The 12628-nt window shown below is 53.1% G+C and overlaps 2 protein-coding genes across 4 annotated transcripts; both read right to left on the bottom strand.

Annotated features, from left to right (window-relative positions):
- Positions 1-203: 203 nt before the first annotated feature.
- On the bottom strand, positions 204-1352 carry LOC135230403 (keratin-associated protein 10-3-like). Of its 2 annotated transcripts, none has more exons than XM_064279555.1 (2): positions 801-1352; positions 204-680 (listed from the first exon to the last, which is right to left on the bottom strand). In XM_064279555.1, the coding sequence occupies exons 1-2, from the start codon at positions 1248-1250 to the stop codon at positions 345-347; spliced, it is 786 nt and encodes a 261-aa protein (XP_064135625.1). In that variant the 5' UTR covers positions 1251-1352; the 3' UTR covers positions 204-344. The 2 variants fall into 2 exon arrangements, with proteins under 2 accessions (XP_064135625.1, XP_064135624.1); XM_064279554.1 differs by having other exon boundaries at positions 204-944; positions 1005-1352.
- Positions 1353-7586: 6234 nt separating this feature from the next.
- On the bottom strand, positions 7587-8514 carry LOC100664114 (keratin-associated protein 10-12-like). Of its 2 annotated transcripts, XM_064279556.1 has the most exons (2): positions 7916-8514; positions 7587-7843 (listed from the first exon to the last, which is right to left on the bottom strand). In XM_064279556.1, the coding sequence occupies exons 1-2, from the start codon at positions 8334-8336 to the stop codon at positions 7587-7589; spliced, it is 678 nt and encodes a 225-aa protein (XP_064135626.1). In that variant the 5' UTR covers positions 8337-8514. The 2 variants fall into 2 exon arrangements, with proteins under 2 accessions (XP_064135626.1, XP_023414920.2); XM_023559152.2 differs by having other exon boundaries at positions 7587-8514.
- Positions 8515-12628: the final 4114 nt, after the last annotated feature.

The following is a 12628-nucleotide window of genomic DNA, read 5'->3' as shown; positions in this document are numbered from 1 at the left end:
AGTTTATTACTCTCAGTGCTGGATGTTGTCTGGGGGGAGGGGGGACAGACAGCAGCAAGAAGGGGCCAAAGAGAGGCAGAGACCCCTGAGGCTGGCTACAGGATTGTACAGGTGTGGCTGGGTCGGTGGCCACAGCTGCCAGAGCACTCTGGGATGCCTCCTTGCCCACAAATGGTTTGGGGCGTCTCATGTGTTTGGATCTGGTGAGAAGTCAGATGGGCTGAATGGTGGTTGCTGGGGTATGAGGTCAGCTAACCTTCACACTGAGCCTCGAACCAAAGCTTGTGCGGGGTTAAATCTTGAAGGTGCTGTGAGGCCAGCAGGGTGGAGATAGCTCATGCTGCCTATTTGGCCCTGGGGGATGATCCTGACCAGCAGCAGGATGTCTGCCCAGATGAGGGGCCACAGCAGGCTGGGCGGGGGCACACAGGGTGGCAGAGCAGGGACACACAGGAGGAGATGGGGGCACAGCAGGAGGAGGTGGGCACACAGCAGGTGGGCTTGCACACGGGGCGGCAGATGACGGACACACTGGAAGAGGGTTTGCAGCAGGAGGGGGTGCAGGGAAGGGGCTGGCAGCATGTGGAGGATCGGCAGGGGGTGGCCCTAGAGCACATGGGTACACAACACACAGGCTTGCAGCAGACAGGCTTGCAGCAGACAGGCACACAGCAGGCTTGCTGGCAGGGGGAGGGTGTGCAGCATGCAGGCTGGCAGCTAGACTGCTGGCAGCAGGAGGGAACACAGCAGTGGGCAGTCCCACAGCAGGCTGGCACACAGCAGACGGGCTTGCGGTAGACAGGCTTGCAGCAGACAGGTACACAGCAGGCCTGCTGGCAGGGGGAGGGTGTGCAGCATGCAGGCTGGCAGCTAGCCTGCTGGCAGCAGGAGGGTTCACAGGAGCTGGTGCAGACTGATTGGCAGGAGCTGGACCCACAGGCCGCCTGGCTGCAGGGACTGGACCCACAGGCCACCTGGCTGCAGGGGCTGAACACACAGCTCACAGGGGTGCAGATGAGGGTTAGACAGGGGACCGGGACACAGCAGGTGGGGGCACAGGTGGGCTGGCAGCAAGTAGAGGTGCAGCAGGGAGGCTCACAGCAGCTCTCAGGGCAGTCGTCCACCTCCCAGGAGGAGCCGGTATAAGCGCTGGGCAGGCAGGTTCGGCTGCCATAGCTCCTGTCACTGGAGCAGATGGACATGGTGGACGCAGCTGGAACACAGGCCCCGGAGCAGCAGGCGTCAGCCATGGTGGGGGTGGGAGGAGGTGAGCTGGGAGGAGGGTGTGAGTGAGTGAGTGAGTGTGTGAGTGAGTGAGTGTGTGTGTGTGTGAGGAGCTCTGGGCTGTCGGGGCTTTTATATTCCTCTGTGCTGTGTGTTGTCCCAACAAAGACTTCCCGATGCCCTTCCCCTTCCCCTTCCTGGTTGGTGCCTGAGCCGCTTCCAGGAACACTCATTAGGGCAGTTTATTTTCCCCAGAGACGCTGCCCAGCTCGTAAAGTCCTCCCGGGGTTGGGTCTGGGCAGTCCATCTCCACCAGGGTCAGGAGTGGACAGGGAGGCCCAAGTGGGTGGACCTCTGGCTGCTGCAGTGCTGTCTTTGGGGACCCATTGATGAGGCTGGTGACGGGGCGAGGTGATGGATTCTGTGCTTTGGGAACAGTTCAGTCGTGTGGGTCCCCATTTCTGGGCCACGCAGTCCCCTTTCTTTTGCATTTGTTGCCAAATCCCCACAGATAACGGGAGGGGAGTGACACCAAGACTGGTGTGTCTGGATTGTGGCTGTGTGGGTGGGTGGGTGGGGAACTGCCGGGTCCGCAATGCTCTTCCTGAGCACGGAGGCTCACGTGTTGGTTCTGGGGGTGTGTGTCTGTGGGCAGGGGCAGAGTGGCAGAGGGACACCGAGCTCAGGTGCAGACTCTGTGCCCCTGTGACTCTTGCCTGGCGGTTGGTGAGTCAAGTGACCCCACTGAGCAGGCGCGACCTGGCTGGGGTTCGGGGAGGTGCCTGGTGGGGAGCATTTTCATCTTGGTGCTGTGTGCTGAGCAGGTCGTTGGCACTTTAGTGGGCAAGAGTGTTTCTGGCTCCATCTTCTCCTGCCTCTCCTCCACATGGAGACACAGCTCCTCATGCCCGTTGCATTTTTACTTGAGTTAAGCCCGAGTTCTGTCCATGGACCTTGGGACCACCAGGGGATTGCTCACTAATGCCAGGTACTGGGATGAAAGATGTGGTGCCTGTGCTCAGGGAAGGCGCCTCCTGGTGGAGGAAGCTGGCAGGTACCCATGTACACTTGGGAGGCTTGGACACCATGGGCAGGGGGCTCCCGGGGCAAGATGAGGGGAAGGGGGCGCTTGAAGGAGACACAGGAGGGCAAAGGAGGAGGCAGCAGGTGCCTGTGGGTGACCCAGGACTTGGAGTGGCGGGCACACAGAGGCAGCTGGGTGGGCTGGGGCAGACCCAGTAGAAGGCTGTGGCCTTTTTTTTTTTCATCGTTGTCTTAATGGCATTTTCAATCGGAATACTTGGAAATTATGTAAGTTATGTTTGTCATCCACATTCCTGTTAGTGTCCTGTGGCTACTGTGACAGATGATCACTAATATGGAGGTTTAAAGCAATAGACACATAGCCCCTCAAAGCTCTGGAGACCAGAAGTCTGAAATCAGTATCAGTGGACCAAAATCAAGGTGTCAGCAGGACTGCTTTCTTGCACCCATTCTTTGCTTCTTCCAGCTCCTGGTGGCCCCAGGCATTCTTTGGCTTGTGACTGCACCACTTCGGCCTCTGCCTCTGTGGTCACACCCACTGCTTCTCTTCTGTGTGTGAAATCTCCCTCTGCCTCCCTCTAATAAAGACACTTTGATGGCATTTAGGGCCTGCCTGGGTAATTTAGGACAATTTCCCCATCCCAAAATCCTTAATCACATCTGCAAAGTCCCTTTTTCTCATATAGAGTCACATTCATAGGTTTCAGGGATGAAGACATGGGTATCTTTTGGGGGCCATTACTTAGCCCAAGCCAAGGTCTTTTTGATTGCCTTATATGGATGCAAAAGCTGGCCAATGAAAAAGGAAGGCTGAAGAACTGACACCTTTGCTTTGTGGTACTGGTGAAGAATATTGAATGTAATATGGACTGTCAAATGAATGAACAAATCTGTCTTGGAAGAAATACAACCAGAATGTTCCTTAGAAGCAAGGATGGTGATGAGACTGTCTCTCTTACTTTGGACATGTCATCAGAAGGGATCAATCGCTGGAGAAAGACATCACACTTGGTAGAGGGTCGTCGAAAAAGACGGAGACCATCAATGAAATGGATCGACACAGTGGCTGCAACAATGAGCTCAAACGTAGCAATGATTGTGAGGATGGCGCAGGACCAGGCAATGTTGCCATGAGCCAGAGCCAACTTGAAGGCACGTAATAGCAACACTCAGGTGACCATGGAGTTTTTCCCGACTATCCCTCTGTTTTACTAGACTAAGTGGCTTCTATCCCTGTTTGTCTCTACCCACCACTTACATCCCAACTTCACATGCACAACCTCCACCAAAACGCTCTGCCTCTTCCTGCCTCAGCCTCCTCTTCTACAAAATGTGACCATAGCAAAGCCCGTCTCATGGGGTTATCAGGAATTGTGTGATTTCAAACATGCCAAGTACTCAGGGCGGGGCCTTGAGCTTCATATGTGCTTTGTAAAGGCTGGCTGGTACTACTGTTGGTACTGGTCACGTGGCAGGATCGTGCTTGATGATGAAACATGGATTGCATTTCCCTTAAAGTCTAGGAATAGACCGCGGTGAATCAACCTGGAAAAGATTCACTGCTGCCGTCAAGCAAGTGAATGTAACCAGGAAACACTGCAAGCATTGAGGCTTCCAGCAGGATAGGGCACCCCTTGGCCATAAAATGCATAAACTGTGCACTGCTTGGCCCTAAACTAAGGTTTATGCCATGGTGTTACGGGCTGAACTGTGTCCCCCCGCCCCAAAATATGTGTTGGAATCCTAACACCTATACCTGTGGATGTAGTCCAGTTTGGAAGTAGGATTTTCTTTGTTAGGTTAATTACAGAATACCAAGCAGGGTGGCTTATATATCTGATCACGTCTAAGTTATAATGAAAGCAGGTTAGATGGAGAGGTAGGAATACAGGGGGAAAGACAGACACCATGTGAGGACTGTCTACAAGCCAAGGAACCAAGGAATACATGGAACTACTGACAAGGAAAAAATTGACACAGCCCAGTCCCTGATTTGGACTTTTGTCCTCCTAAACTCTGAGAAATGACAGTTCCTGTTTTTTAAGGTCACCCACTTGTGGTACCCCTGTTACAGCAGCACCAGGAAGCTAAGACACATGGACATAAGCAGGTCTGACCAAATCAAAGGCCTTATCCAAACCTCTGAGGGGTTTTCTCCTGCTGGCAGCACCCCACCACTTTTGAATGAAGAGGGTGCGAGGAAGAAGGATATGCTTCAATTTCTCTATTCTCTTGACTCTTCTTGGTTAGCCCAGCCTCCTGGCACCAGCCCTTCAGGTTGAGAGACCAGGGATGGGGACAGGGCGGGCACTTGGCCAGGACAAGCAGATGTCACTGCCTCTCCCAAGGGTAGGTCTGTCCCAGCCCACTCCATTCCTTTCTGTCTGCAGCATTCCATTTCAGCCTCTTTAGCCAGCGTAACAGTGTACTCTGGAAGGAAGTTGCTGTTGTTCTTAGCTGCCATCAAGTCAATTTTGACTCATGGCAACCCCATGTATGCAGAGCAGAACTGTTCCATAGAGTTTTCAAGGCTGTTTCGGAAGCAGATTGCCAGGCCTTTCTTCAGAGGGACCCAAGAGTGAGTTCAAACCATCACCTTTTCAGCTAGTAGTTGAGTGCTTAATTGTTTGTGTCACCCAGGGATGACCGCTGGAAGGGAGAAACTCAAACCCATTGCTGTCGAGTAGATTCCAATTCGTAGCGACCCTAGAGGACCCTATGGGGTTTCCAAGGAGTGGCTGGTGGATTTGAACTGCTGACCTTTTGCTTTGAAGCCAAAATCTTAACCTCTGTGCCACCAGGGCTCTCTGGAAGAGAGAGTCCTCCTGAATTACCAAGTTCTCTATCGTCTGTCTCCAGGATTGGTGCTTCTACTGGACCAAGGGCACACTTTCTTCCAAAGAGAAATTCCCTGGGAGGATCTCCAGATTTCCCAGGGGGCCCTCAAGCCCGGGCACTCCTCGGATGTGCTCATCCCTGCTTGGCTGATGCATCCGTGTCTGTGAATCAGCTATGAGCAGCGAGCGGGAGCTGGGGTTCATGCCTAACCACCCCGGTCCAGCCCACCATTTAGAAAACTAGGGCAGAACCACAGCCGGCCTGAGCTAGGGTAATGGCAGCCCTACCATGGGCAGGGACAAGTCCCAAACATGCCTGACAGGAAGGAGGATGTGCATGGTGGCCGACAGGCAGTGTCAAGGGGCTGGGGCTGAGGACGAGGACGGAGGGAGGGAGAGTGTAGGTGAGAGGTGGTGGGAGGAAGAAACTAGTTTACCTCCATGGGCCTCCAGGTGGCCACGTCTGGGGGCTGTTGTCATGCGGTCTGGTGCCCGGAGGTGGCGTCCGGGCTGTACATGTCAGGAGAGAGAGAGTTGGGGTCACTGTCAACACTACCAGGTGTGGGGGAAAGCTGGTTCATGAGGGCGGTGAGAAAGAAAGGCCAGGGAAGAAGAGAGTGAACAGGAGAGAGCTGGCGGGCCTTGGTGGGCTGGACTCTGCAGGAAGGGGCCGCAGGGGACTGATGGGCATGGATGTCCCTGCAGTGACATCACAGGGCAGAGGGTGAAGGGGTAGGGGGCCGGAAATGGGGCCACGAGCTCTTCAGGGAGCTTCTTCTGAGGGGGGCGCAGGGCCCTCACAAGCCTGTAGGGGTGTAATCAGCAGGGATGGGCGCTCAGCTTATTTGTTTTAGATTAGAAAAAACCTCAGGATATTTGCATTCAGAGTGGAAGCTGCCTATAGTGGGTTTAGCAGTGTCCCCCCAAAACTCACGTCCACACAGACCTGTGAGCGGGATGACCTTATGGGAAACAGGGTCTTGTAAATGGAATGACATTATGATGAGGTCATACTGGATTGGGGTGTCCTTGTAAGGAGAGGGGGATTTGGAGACATAGAGACACAGAGAAGATGGCCATGGGACTACGGAGGCAGAGACTGGAGTGGTGTGGCTATAAGCGGGAGAATGTCAAGGATTCTGGGAACTGCCAGAGCTGGGAAAGACAAGTAAGGATCCCCTCCTAGAGCCTTCGCAGGGAGCATGGCCCTGCCAACACCTTGATTTAGGGCTTTAGCCTCTAGACGGAAACCCTGGTGGCGTAGTGGTTAAGTGCTATGGCTGTTAACCAAAGGGTCGGCAGTTCGAATCCACCAGGCACTCCTTGGAAACTCTATGGGGCAGTTCTACTCTGTCCTATAGGGTCACTATGAGTCGGAATCGACTCGATGGCACTGGGTTAGCCTCTAGAAGGAGCCCTGATGGTGCAGTGGTTAAATGCTATGGTTGCTAACCAAAAATGTTGGCAGTTTGAATTCACCAGCCGCACCTTGGAAACCCTTTGGGGCAGTTCTGCTCTGCCCTGTGGGGTCGCTAGGAGCCTCTAGAATGTGAGAAAATATATTAGTTTGTGGAACTTTGTCACAGCAGCCGCAGGAAGCTCACACAACGCCCCAGGGAGTGAGGGTCTAGGTGCAGGAGAAGGGAGGGGGCTGTTTCCTGAGCACAAGGAGGGAGGAGAGGCTTGGGGGTCCCTGGGACTGGCTCGCCAGACTGGGCAGAGGGCTGAGCTCTGCCTGCACCCTTCCCCTTTCTCTCTGCCTCAGGAGACCCCATCTTTGTGTCTTCCAGCAGCCCTTTCTCACGGGCACTGAGGCACCCTGGGTGAGAGAACTCTTCAGGGGATCCCCAAGGGCAGCTGGCAGTACTGTGCCTGAGATGGCTCGGATCCTGTGGGTCTGCCCAAGAGGCTGGCTCTGAGAGGGGCTCGCCCGTGGGGGTGGGGTGGAAGTGGGGGCACTAAAGGTGACACTGCCATGGCATTGACTACCCTGGGGACCAAACAGGCCTGTGGGCAGGACGGGGGCGCCAGGGGAGCTCTCTCAGGAAGGGCTGGGGAGGGCTTGGGGCTGAGACCGCAAATCTAGGGTTTAGGAAGCTGCACCTGCCTCCAGAAGGCCCCAAATCAACTAGAAATGAGCAGAGAGAGAGCAAAGCCTCAGCATGGTTGAGTGAAGGTGAGTTTATTAGCTTTCCAGTGGTTTCCCAGTGTGGGCTGAGTGGATACAGAGCAGCTCCCCAGGAAGGGAGACCCGCAAGGCCTGAGCGTAGGGACCATTCCCAGGCCTGAAGACCCAGCCCCCAGGAGTAGGGGGTGGTGGGCACAGGCAGGGTTGTCTAGAGGTACAGAGAGCCCTTCACTAGCTCAGAGGAGGAGGTGTCTGTCCACCCATCTCAGGGGGTCCTGATCAGTCTCCAGTTGGTAAGGGGCAGGTACTGAAGGCAGCAGGAGGGATGGGGGCCAAGGGGAAGGAGCACCCACTCAGCAGCAGGACTTCTGACCAGATGAGGGGCCACAGCAGCCTGGGCGGGGGCACACGGGACGGCAGAGCAGGGACACACAGGAGGAGGTGGGGGCACAGCAGGAGGAGGTGGGCACGCAGCAGGCAGGCTTGCACACGGGGCGGCAGATGAGGGACACGCTGGAGGAGGGTCTGCAGCAGGAGGAGGGACAGGCAGCAGCCCCACAGCAGATGGGCTTGCAGCAGACCGGCTTGCAGCAGACCGGCATGGAGCAGGCTTGCTGGCAGGGGGAGGGTGTGCAGCATGTAGGCTGGCAGCTAGACTGCTGGCAGCAAGAGGGAGCTGGGCAGGGGGTGGTCTCACAGCAGATGGGCTTGCAGCAGATGGGCTTGCAGCAGACGGGCTTGCAGCAGACGGGCTTGCAGCAGACAGGCACGCAGCTAGACTGCTGGCAGCAGGAGGGTTCGCAGGAGCCGGTGCAGACTGATTGGCAGGCACTGGACCCACAGGCCGCCTGGCACCAGGGGCTGGACACAAAGCTCACGGGGGTGCAGACGAGGGTCAGGCAGGGGGCTGGGGCACAGGAGGGTGGGGCACAGCACGTAGACTGGCAGCAGGTGGGGGCACAGCAGGGGGGCTCACAGCAGCTCTCGGGACAGTCGTCCCCCTCCCAGGAGGGGTCAGGGCAAGGCTCACAGGAACCAGGCAGGCAGACGCGGCTGCCATAGCTCAGGTCACTGGAGCAGACGGACATGGTGGATGCAGCCATGGTGGGGGTGAGGTGGAAGGTGAGGTGGGAGGAGGGTGTGACTGAGTGAGTGAGGCTGTGAGTGAGGAGCTCTTGGCCTCCGGCCTCCGGGGCTTTTATATCCCTCCCTTGTGCGTGTTGTCCCAACCCGAGGGCCCCAGGGAGCTTCTTTCCTTGTTGTTTGGAGCAGTCCCCAGGGATGCCCATCACGTGGCTCAGCTTGTAAAACTCCCGAGAGCTTATTGTGGAGTAGGCCATGGAGCTGAGGGTGTCCGTGCAGCGGGGGTGGCCTGGGGCCAAGAAGTCGGGGTTGACTGAATCGAATTCACTGGAACCAGGCCTGCTGCAGGGACCGTGGGGGCCAGGGACTCCTGACAGTCCCATCTGATCATCTCTCTATGGCTTCTTACTATTACTTCCTCCTAACTTCTCTCCAACACTCAGTCAAATCAGAAGCCTTTTCTAACCTCTTTATTTTGGGATGAAAATTTTCTCTGAATCCATAGAACGAACGGCGTGGGAGCTGTATTTATTTTTATTTTCTCAGCAAACACGTACTAGTTCTTCCTATGTGCCAGGAACCATTCTGAGCAAGGGTACAAACATCCTCCCAACAACCCTGTGAGGTAGGTGCCCATTTTACAGACGGGGACACCGAAGTGGAATTAAACACTTCTCCAAAGGCACGTGCTAGTGTTGTTACCGGATCTCCAGGTGTCGCTTGGCAGGACACTGAGACAGCAGTAGGGCGAAAGCAAAAGAAAATAACTTTGTTTGGCCAAGCAAAGGAGACACCTGGACCTGTGTCGCCAAGATGCCCCCGATCGGCAGGCATAGGGGTCTATATGGGAAGGAAACAGAGTAGGGGTGGGCTCTTCAGAGAGTGTTCAGGAGCGTGGTCCATCAGGATTGGTGGGCAGCTCCGGCGGTGATGCCGACGTCATCGGTCCGCGCAGGCGCACTGAGGCCTTGACGGAGGAAAATGGCGGCTTAGCTCCTCCCAGCGGCCCTCCAGCGGCGGCCTCGCTAGCAAGTGCGTGAACCCGGATTGGAGCCCTTGCGGCTGTGTTTCTAACCATGAAATTCTGCTGCCCTAGAACCGAGGGACACAGAAAGTCAGGCCCCCAATACCCGGATTCTGTTAAAACAGTGAGACTCCTTGCCGTGGAGTCGATTCTGACTCATAGTGACCCTGTAGGACAGTGGAACTGCCCCATAGAGTTTCCAAGGTGCACGTGGGTTTGCGAAACAGCGACAGTGAGTGGAATGAAGTACAATTTAGAAACAGTGTTGTGAGATTTAGGAGAACATTCTTTTTATACAGATGGAAACCCTGGTGGTGCGGCGCTGAAGACCTACGGCTGCTAGCCAAAAGGTCGGCAGTTCGAATTCACCGGGCGTTCAGTTCTGTTCTGCCCTGTAGGGTTGCTATGAGTCGGAATTGACTCAAAGGTAATGGTTTGGGTTGGTTTTTGTTTATACAGTGGATGCTTGGCTATATGGGACCAGAGTCAGAGAAAGGAGCTCCAGTTGCTGTCCATGTGTGTCAGAGTAAAACTGTGCTCCATAGGGTTTTCAATGGCTGATTTTTTGGAAGTAGATTGCCAGGCCTTTCTTCTGAGGCATCTTTGGGTGAACTCAGACTTCCAACCTTTCTGTCACCAGAGAGCACGGTCACCATTTATTCCATCCCAGGACTCCAAAACAGGAGCCACTTCTATCTAAAGAGAGAATTTGGATTTATTCATGGGCAGCAGGGGGAAAAACCGTTATTATGAACGGAGATTGCCTTTCAGAGTGGTTGTTCTAGGGGGCTGGGAGATGCCTCTTCGAGATTGCTCTTAAATTTAGAAAAAAATTCTATAGCCCTCTTGATTGGAAACGGTGGGGAGCCGGTGGGGGCAGTGTGTGCCGGAGAACATTCTGATAAGGAAAGCGCTGAATCCTAGCGTTTGCCTATTTCCATGGTATAAATGCTCCCACCATGCTGATTCCAAGCTGTCAGCAGCTTAATATCCACTGGCAAAAGCCCTGAATGGCTTTTTGCCAATTGGCTCTGCAAGCTGTTTAAGCCAGCACTCCACAGAGGGACTTGAAGAGGAAGGGCGCCTGGGAATGGGTTCTCAGGAGATAGAGTTCTTAGCAGTCCTGAGGAATCTGAGCCAAACTGGGGCGTGGCTGATGACAGTCCTGGGGTGCTACTGGCTGATGAGCTTCTGACCTTGTGTGTGTATTTGTTTCCTTCTTGGTGCCCTCTTTCTACCCGCCCCCCCCCCCCGCCATAGTTTCAGTAGAAAGTCTGAGGTGTTTTGGGAGGCTGAGAGCCAGGCGCCAAGCTTCCCCTTGGGTAAGGCAAGAATTGTCTCCATTTTATGGGTGCGGGATTACAGTGGGAAGGGTCCGAGGGAAAAAGAATGTCCTGAAAGCCGCTGGAACGGTAGGGGGAACTGGGTAGGCTCCCCATAGTTTGCCAGGGTCCATCTTGCTGCTTCATTTGTATAATGTGATGTCAGAAAGCCGGAATATATGAGAACATCTGGATTAAACACATACAAGTTAAAGAGAGTGAGAGAGGGAAAGAGAAAGAAGGAGTGGGGGAGGGAAGGACAAACTGATAGGTCTCTGGATTCCCCATCTCACTTTTAATTAGAGAAACCACGTTTTCATCTGTTTTACATACTAGACAGCTTGGTAAGGCTTTGTTTGAAAAAAATATTTCCACTGCTTTAAAAAACGTTGGAAAGCATATGACCACACAGCAGATGATGCTACTTGGTTTTAGAAAAACACAGCTGCTCTCTAAATAGATGTCACTGTGTTTTGCTTATTTTAAGGACTGTTTATGTTTTTCTATTCAACCTGATAATTTATAGCAGATTCATATTGGGGAGCATGGGATGAATTTGAGTCTCCAGGATGTTGTGAGCATTGCTGTATAGGTCTGTATAGCAGCCAGAGCTGTTGATGAGAAGCCTGATGCCAGTCTGATTCTTATTTCTTTGCAGGTGACTTTTTTGTTTGTTTTAATCTTTGGGCATTTTTTGGAAATACTCATTATCCTTGATGTTCTGCACTTTGAACAGGATGTATCTGAGTTTTCTCTATCATTTTTCTTGGCATCACTTGAGTTTTTCAGTCTGAAGACTTGTGTCTTCAGTTTTGGGGGAATGTTCTTCCATAAGGTTTTATTTGTTCTCCTCCCTCCATCCTCTCTGTTTCTTCTTTTGGGAATTGCACACATCGGAATTTGTGTACCCTGGGTTGGTCATTTATGGTATTTTCTCTTAAATTCTTTATCGCTTTGACTTTTTGTTCTAAATCTGGAGACTTCTCAACCTTACCTTCAAGTCCCTCTATTTACTTTTAAATTAATCATATTTTACTTCCAAGATATTTAATACCTATAACCCTTTTTTTTTGGAAACCCTGGTGGCGAAGTGGTTAACAGCTACAGCTGCTAACCAAAAGGTTGGCAGTTTGAATCCACCAGATGCTCCTTGGAAACCCTGTGGGGCAGTTCTGCTCTGCCCAATAGCATTGCTAAGAGTTGAAATCGACTCGAAGGCAGTGGGTTTTTTGGTTTTTATAATCCTTTTTTGGTAAGTTTTCTGATTGTTCTTTTTAGAGCATCTTGTCCCTGTTCATGGTTGTAATATCTTCCTGAATGTCTCCGAGTGTTTAATTTTTTTTTAAGTTCTTTTCTATTCCTTAGATTATGTTTCCTCTGGGGTGTATTTTTACATCATTTTATCTTGGTCTTTCTTTTTCATGCTACCAGCTTTCCTCATATGCTGGGTGTGAGAATGTTGTTTGATTTCTCTTCTATTAGGGAAACTTTCCCTGTAATGGGGAAGTTGACTTAAAATTCTGTGATCAAGGTGGGATAAGAGAGATGGGAGCCCAGATGCCAGAATGTATGCCTGGAGAGCCAACAGCCGCCTTAGAACCTTAGCCCTCCCCAGGTGAGGTGTTAAATTTTCCCAGAGATAAACACTGGTGGTGCCCTGAGGTGAATGTAGAGCTCCCGAGTAGTCTACCATGGGAGGAGCCAGGCCAGGTGCTCCATGTTCAGATCATCAGGTCCCCCCTTCACTGCAGACTCCTCCTCATGCTGCCTTCCACTGGGCCTGCCCACCGGGAGCAGAGCTGATGTGGAGCGCCAGGGCCAGGTTGTTCCACGTGAACTGCCCCCTCTTGTAGTCAGTGCATTGTCCTTTCCTTTCCATTTCACTTGTTGACATCTCTCATCCGTTGTTGAATTAACTTCTCTTTGCCGTGGGTCTTGGGAAGGTCGAGTTAGGAATGGTGGGCTC

Source organism: Loxodonta africana, chromosome 2 (assembly GCF_030014295.1).
Source record: "Loxodonta africana isolate mLoxAfr1 chromosome 2, mLoxAfr1.hap2, whole genome shotgun sequence".
In the NCBI taxonomy this organism is placed as follows: Eukaryota; Metazoa; Chordata; class Mammalia; order Proboscidea; family Elephantidae; genus Loxodonta; species Loxodonta africana.
The sequence above is the reverse complement of the archived record's forward strand: the minus strand, read 5'-3'. Positions and strand labels throughout refer to the sequence as shown.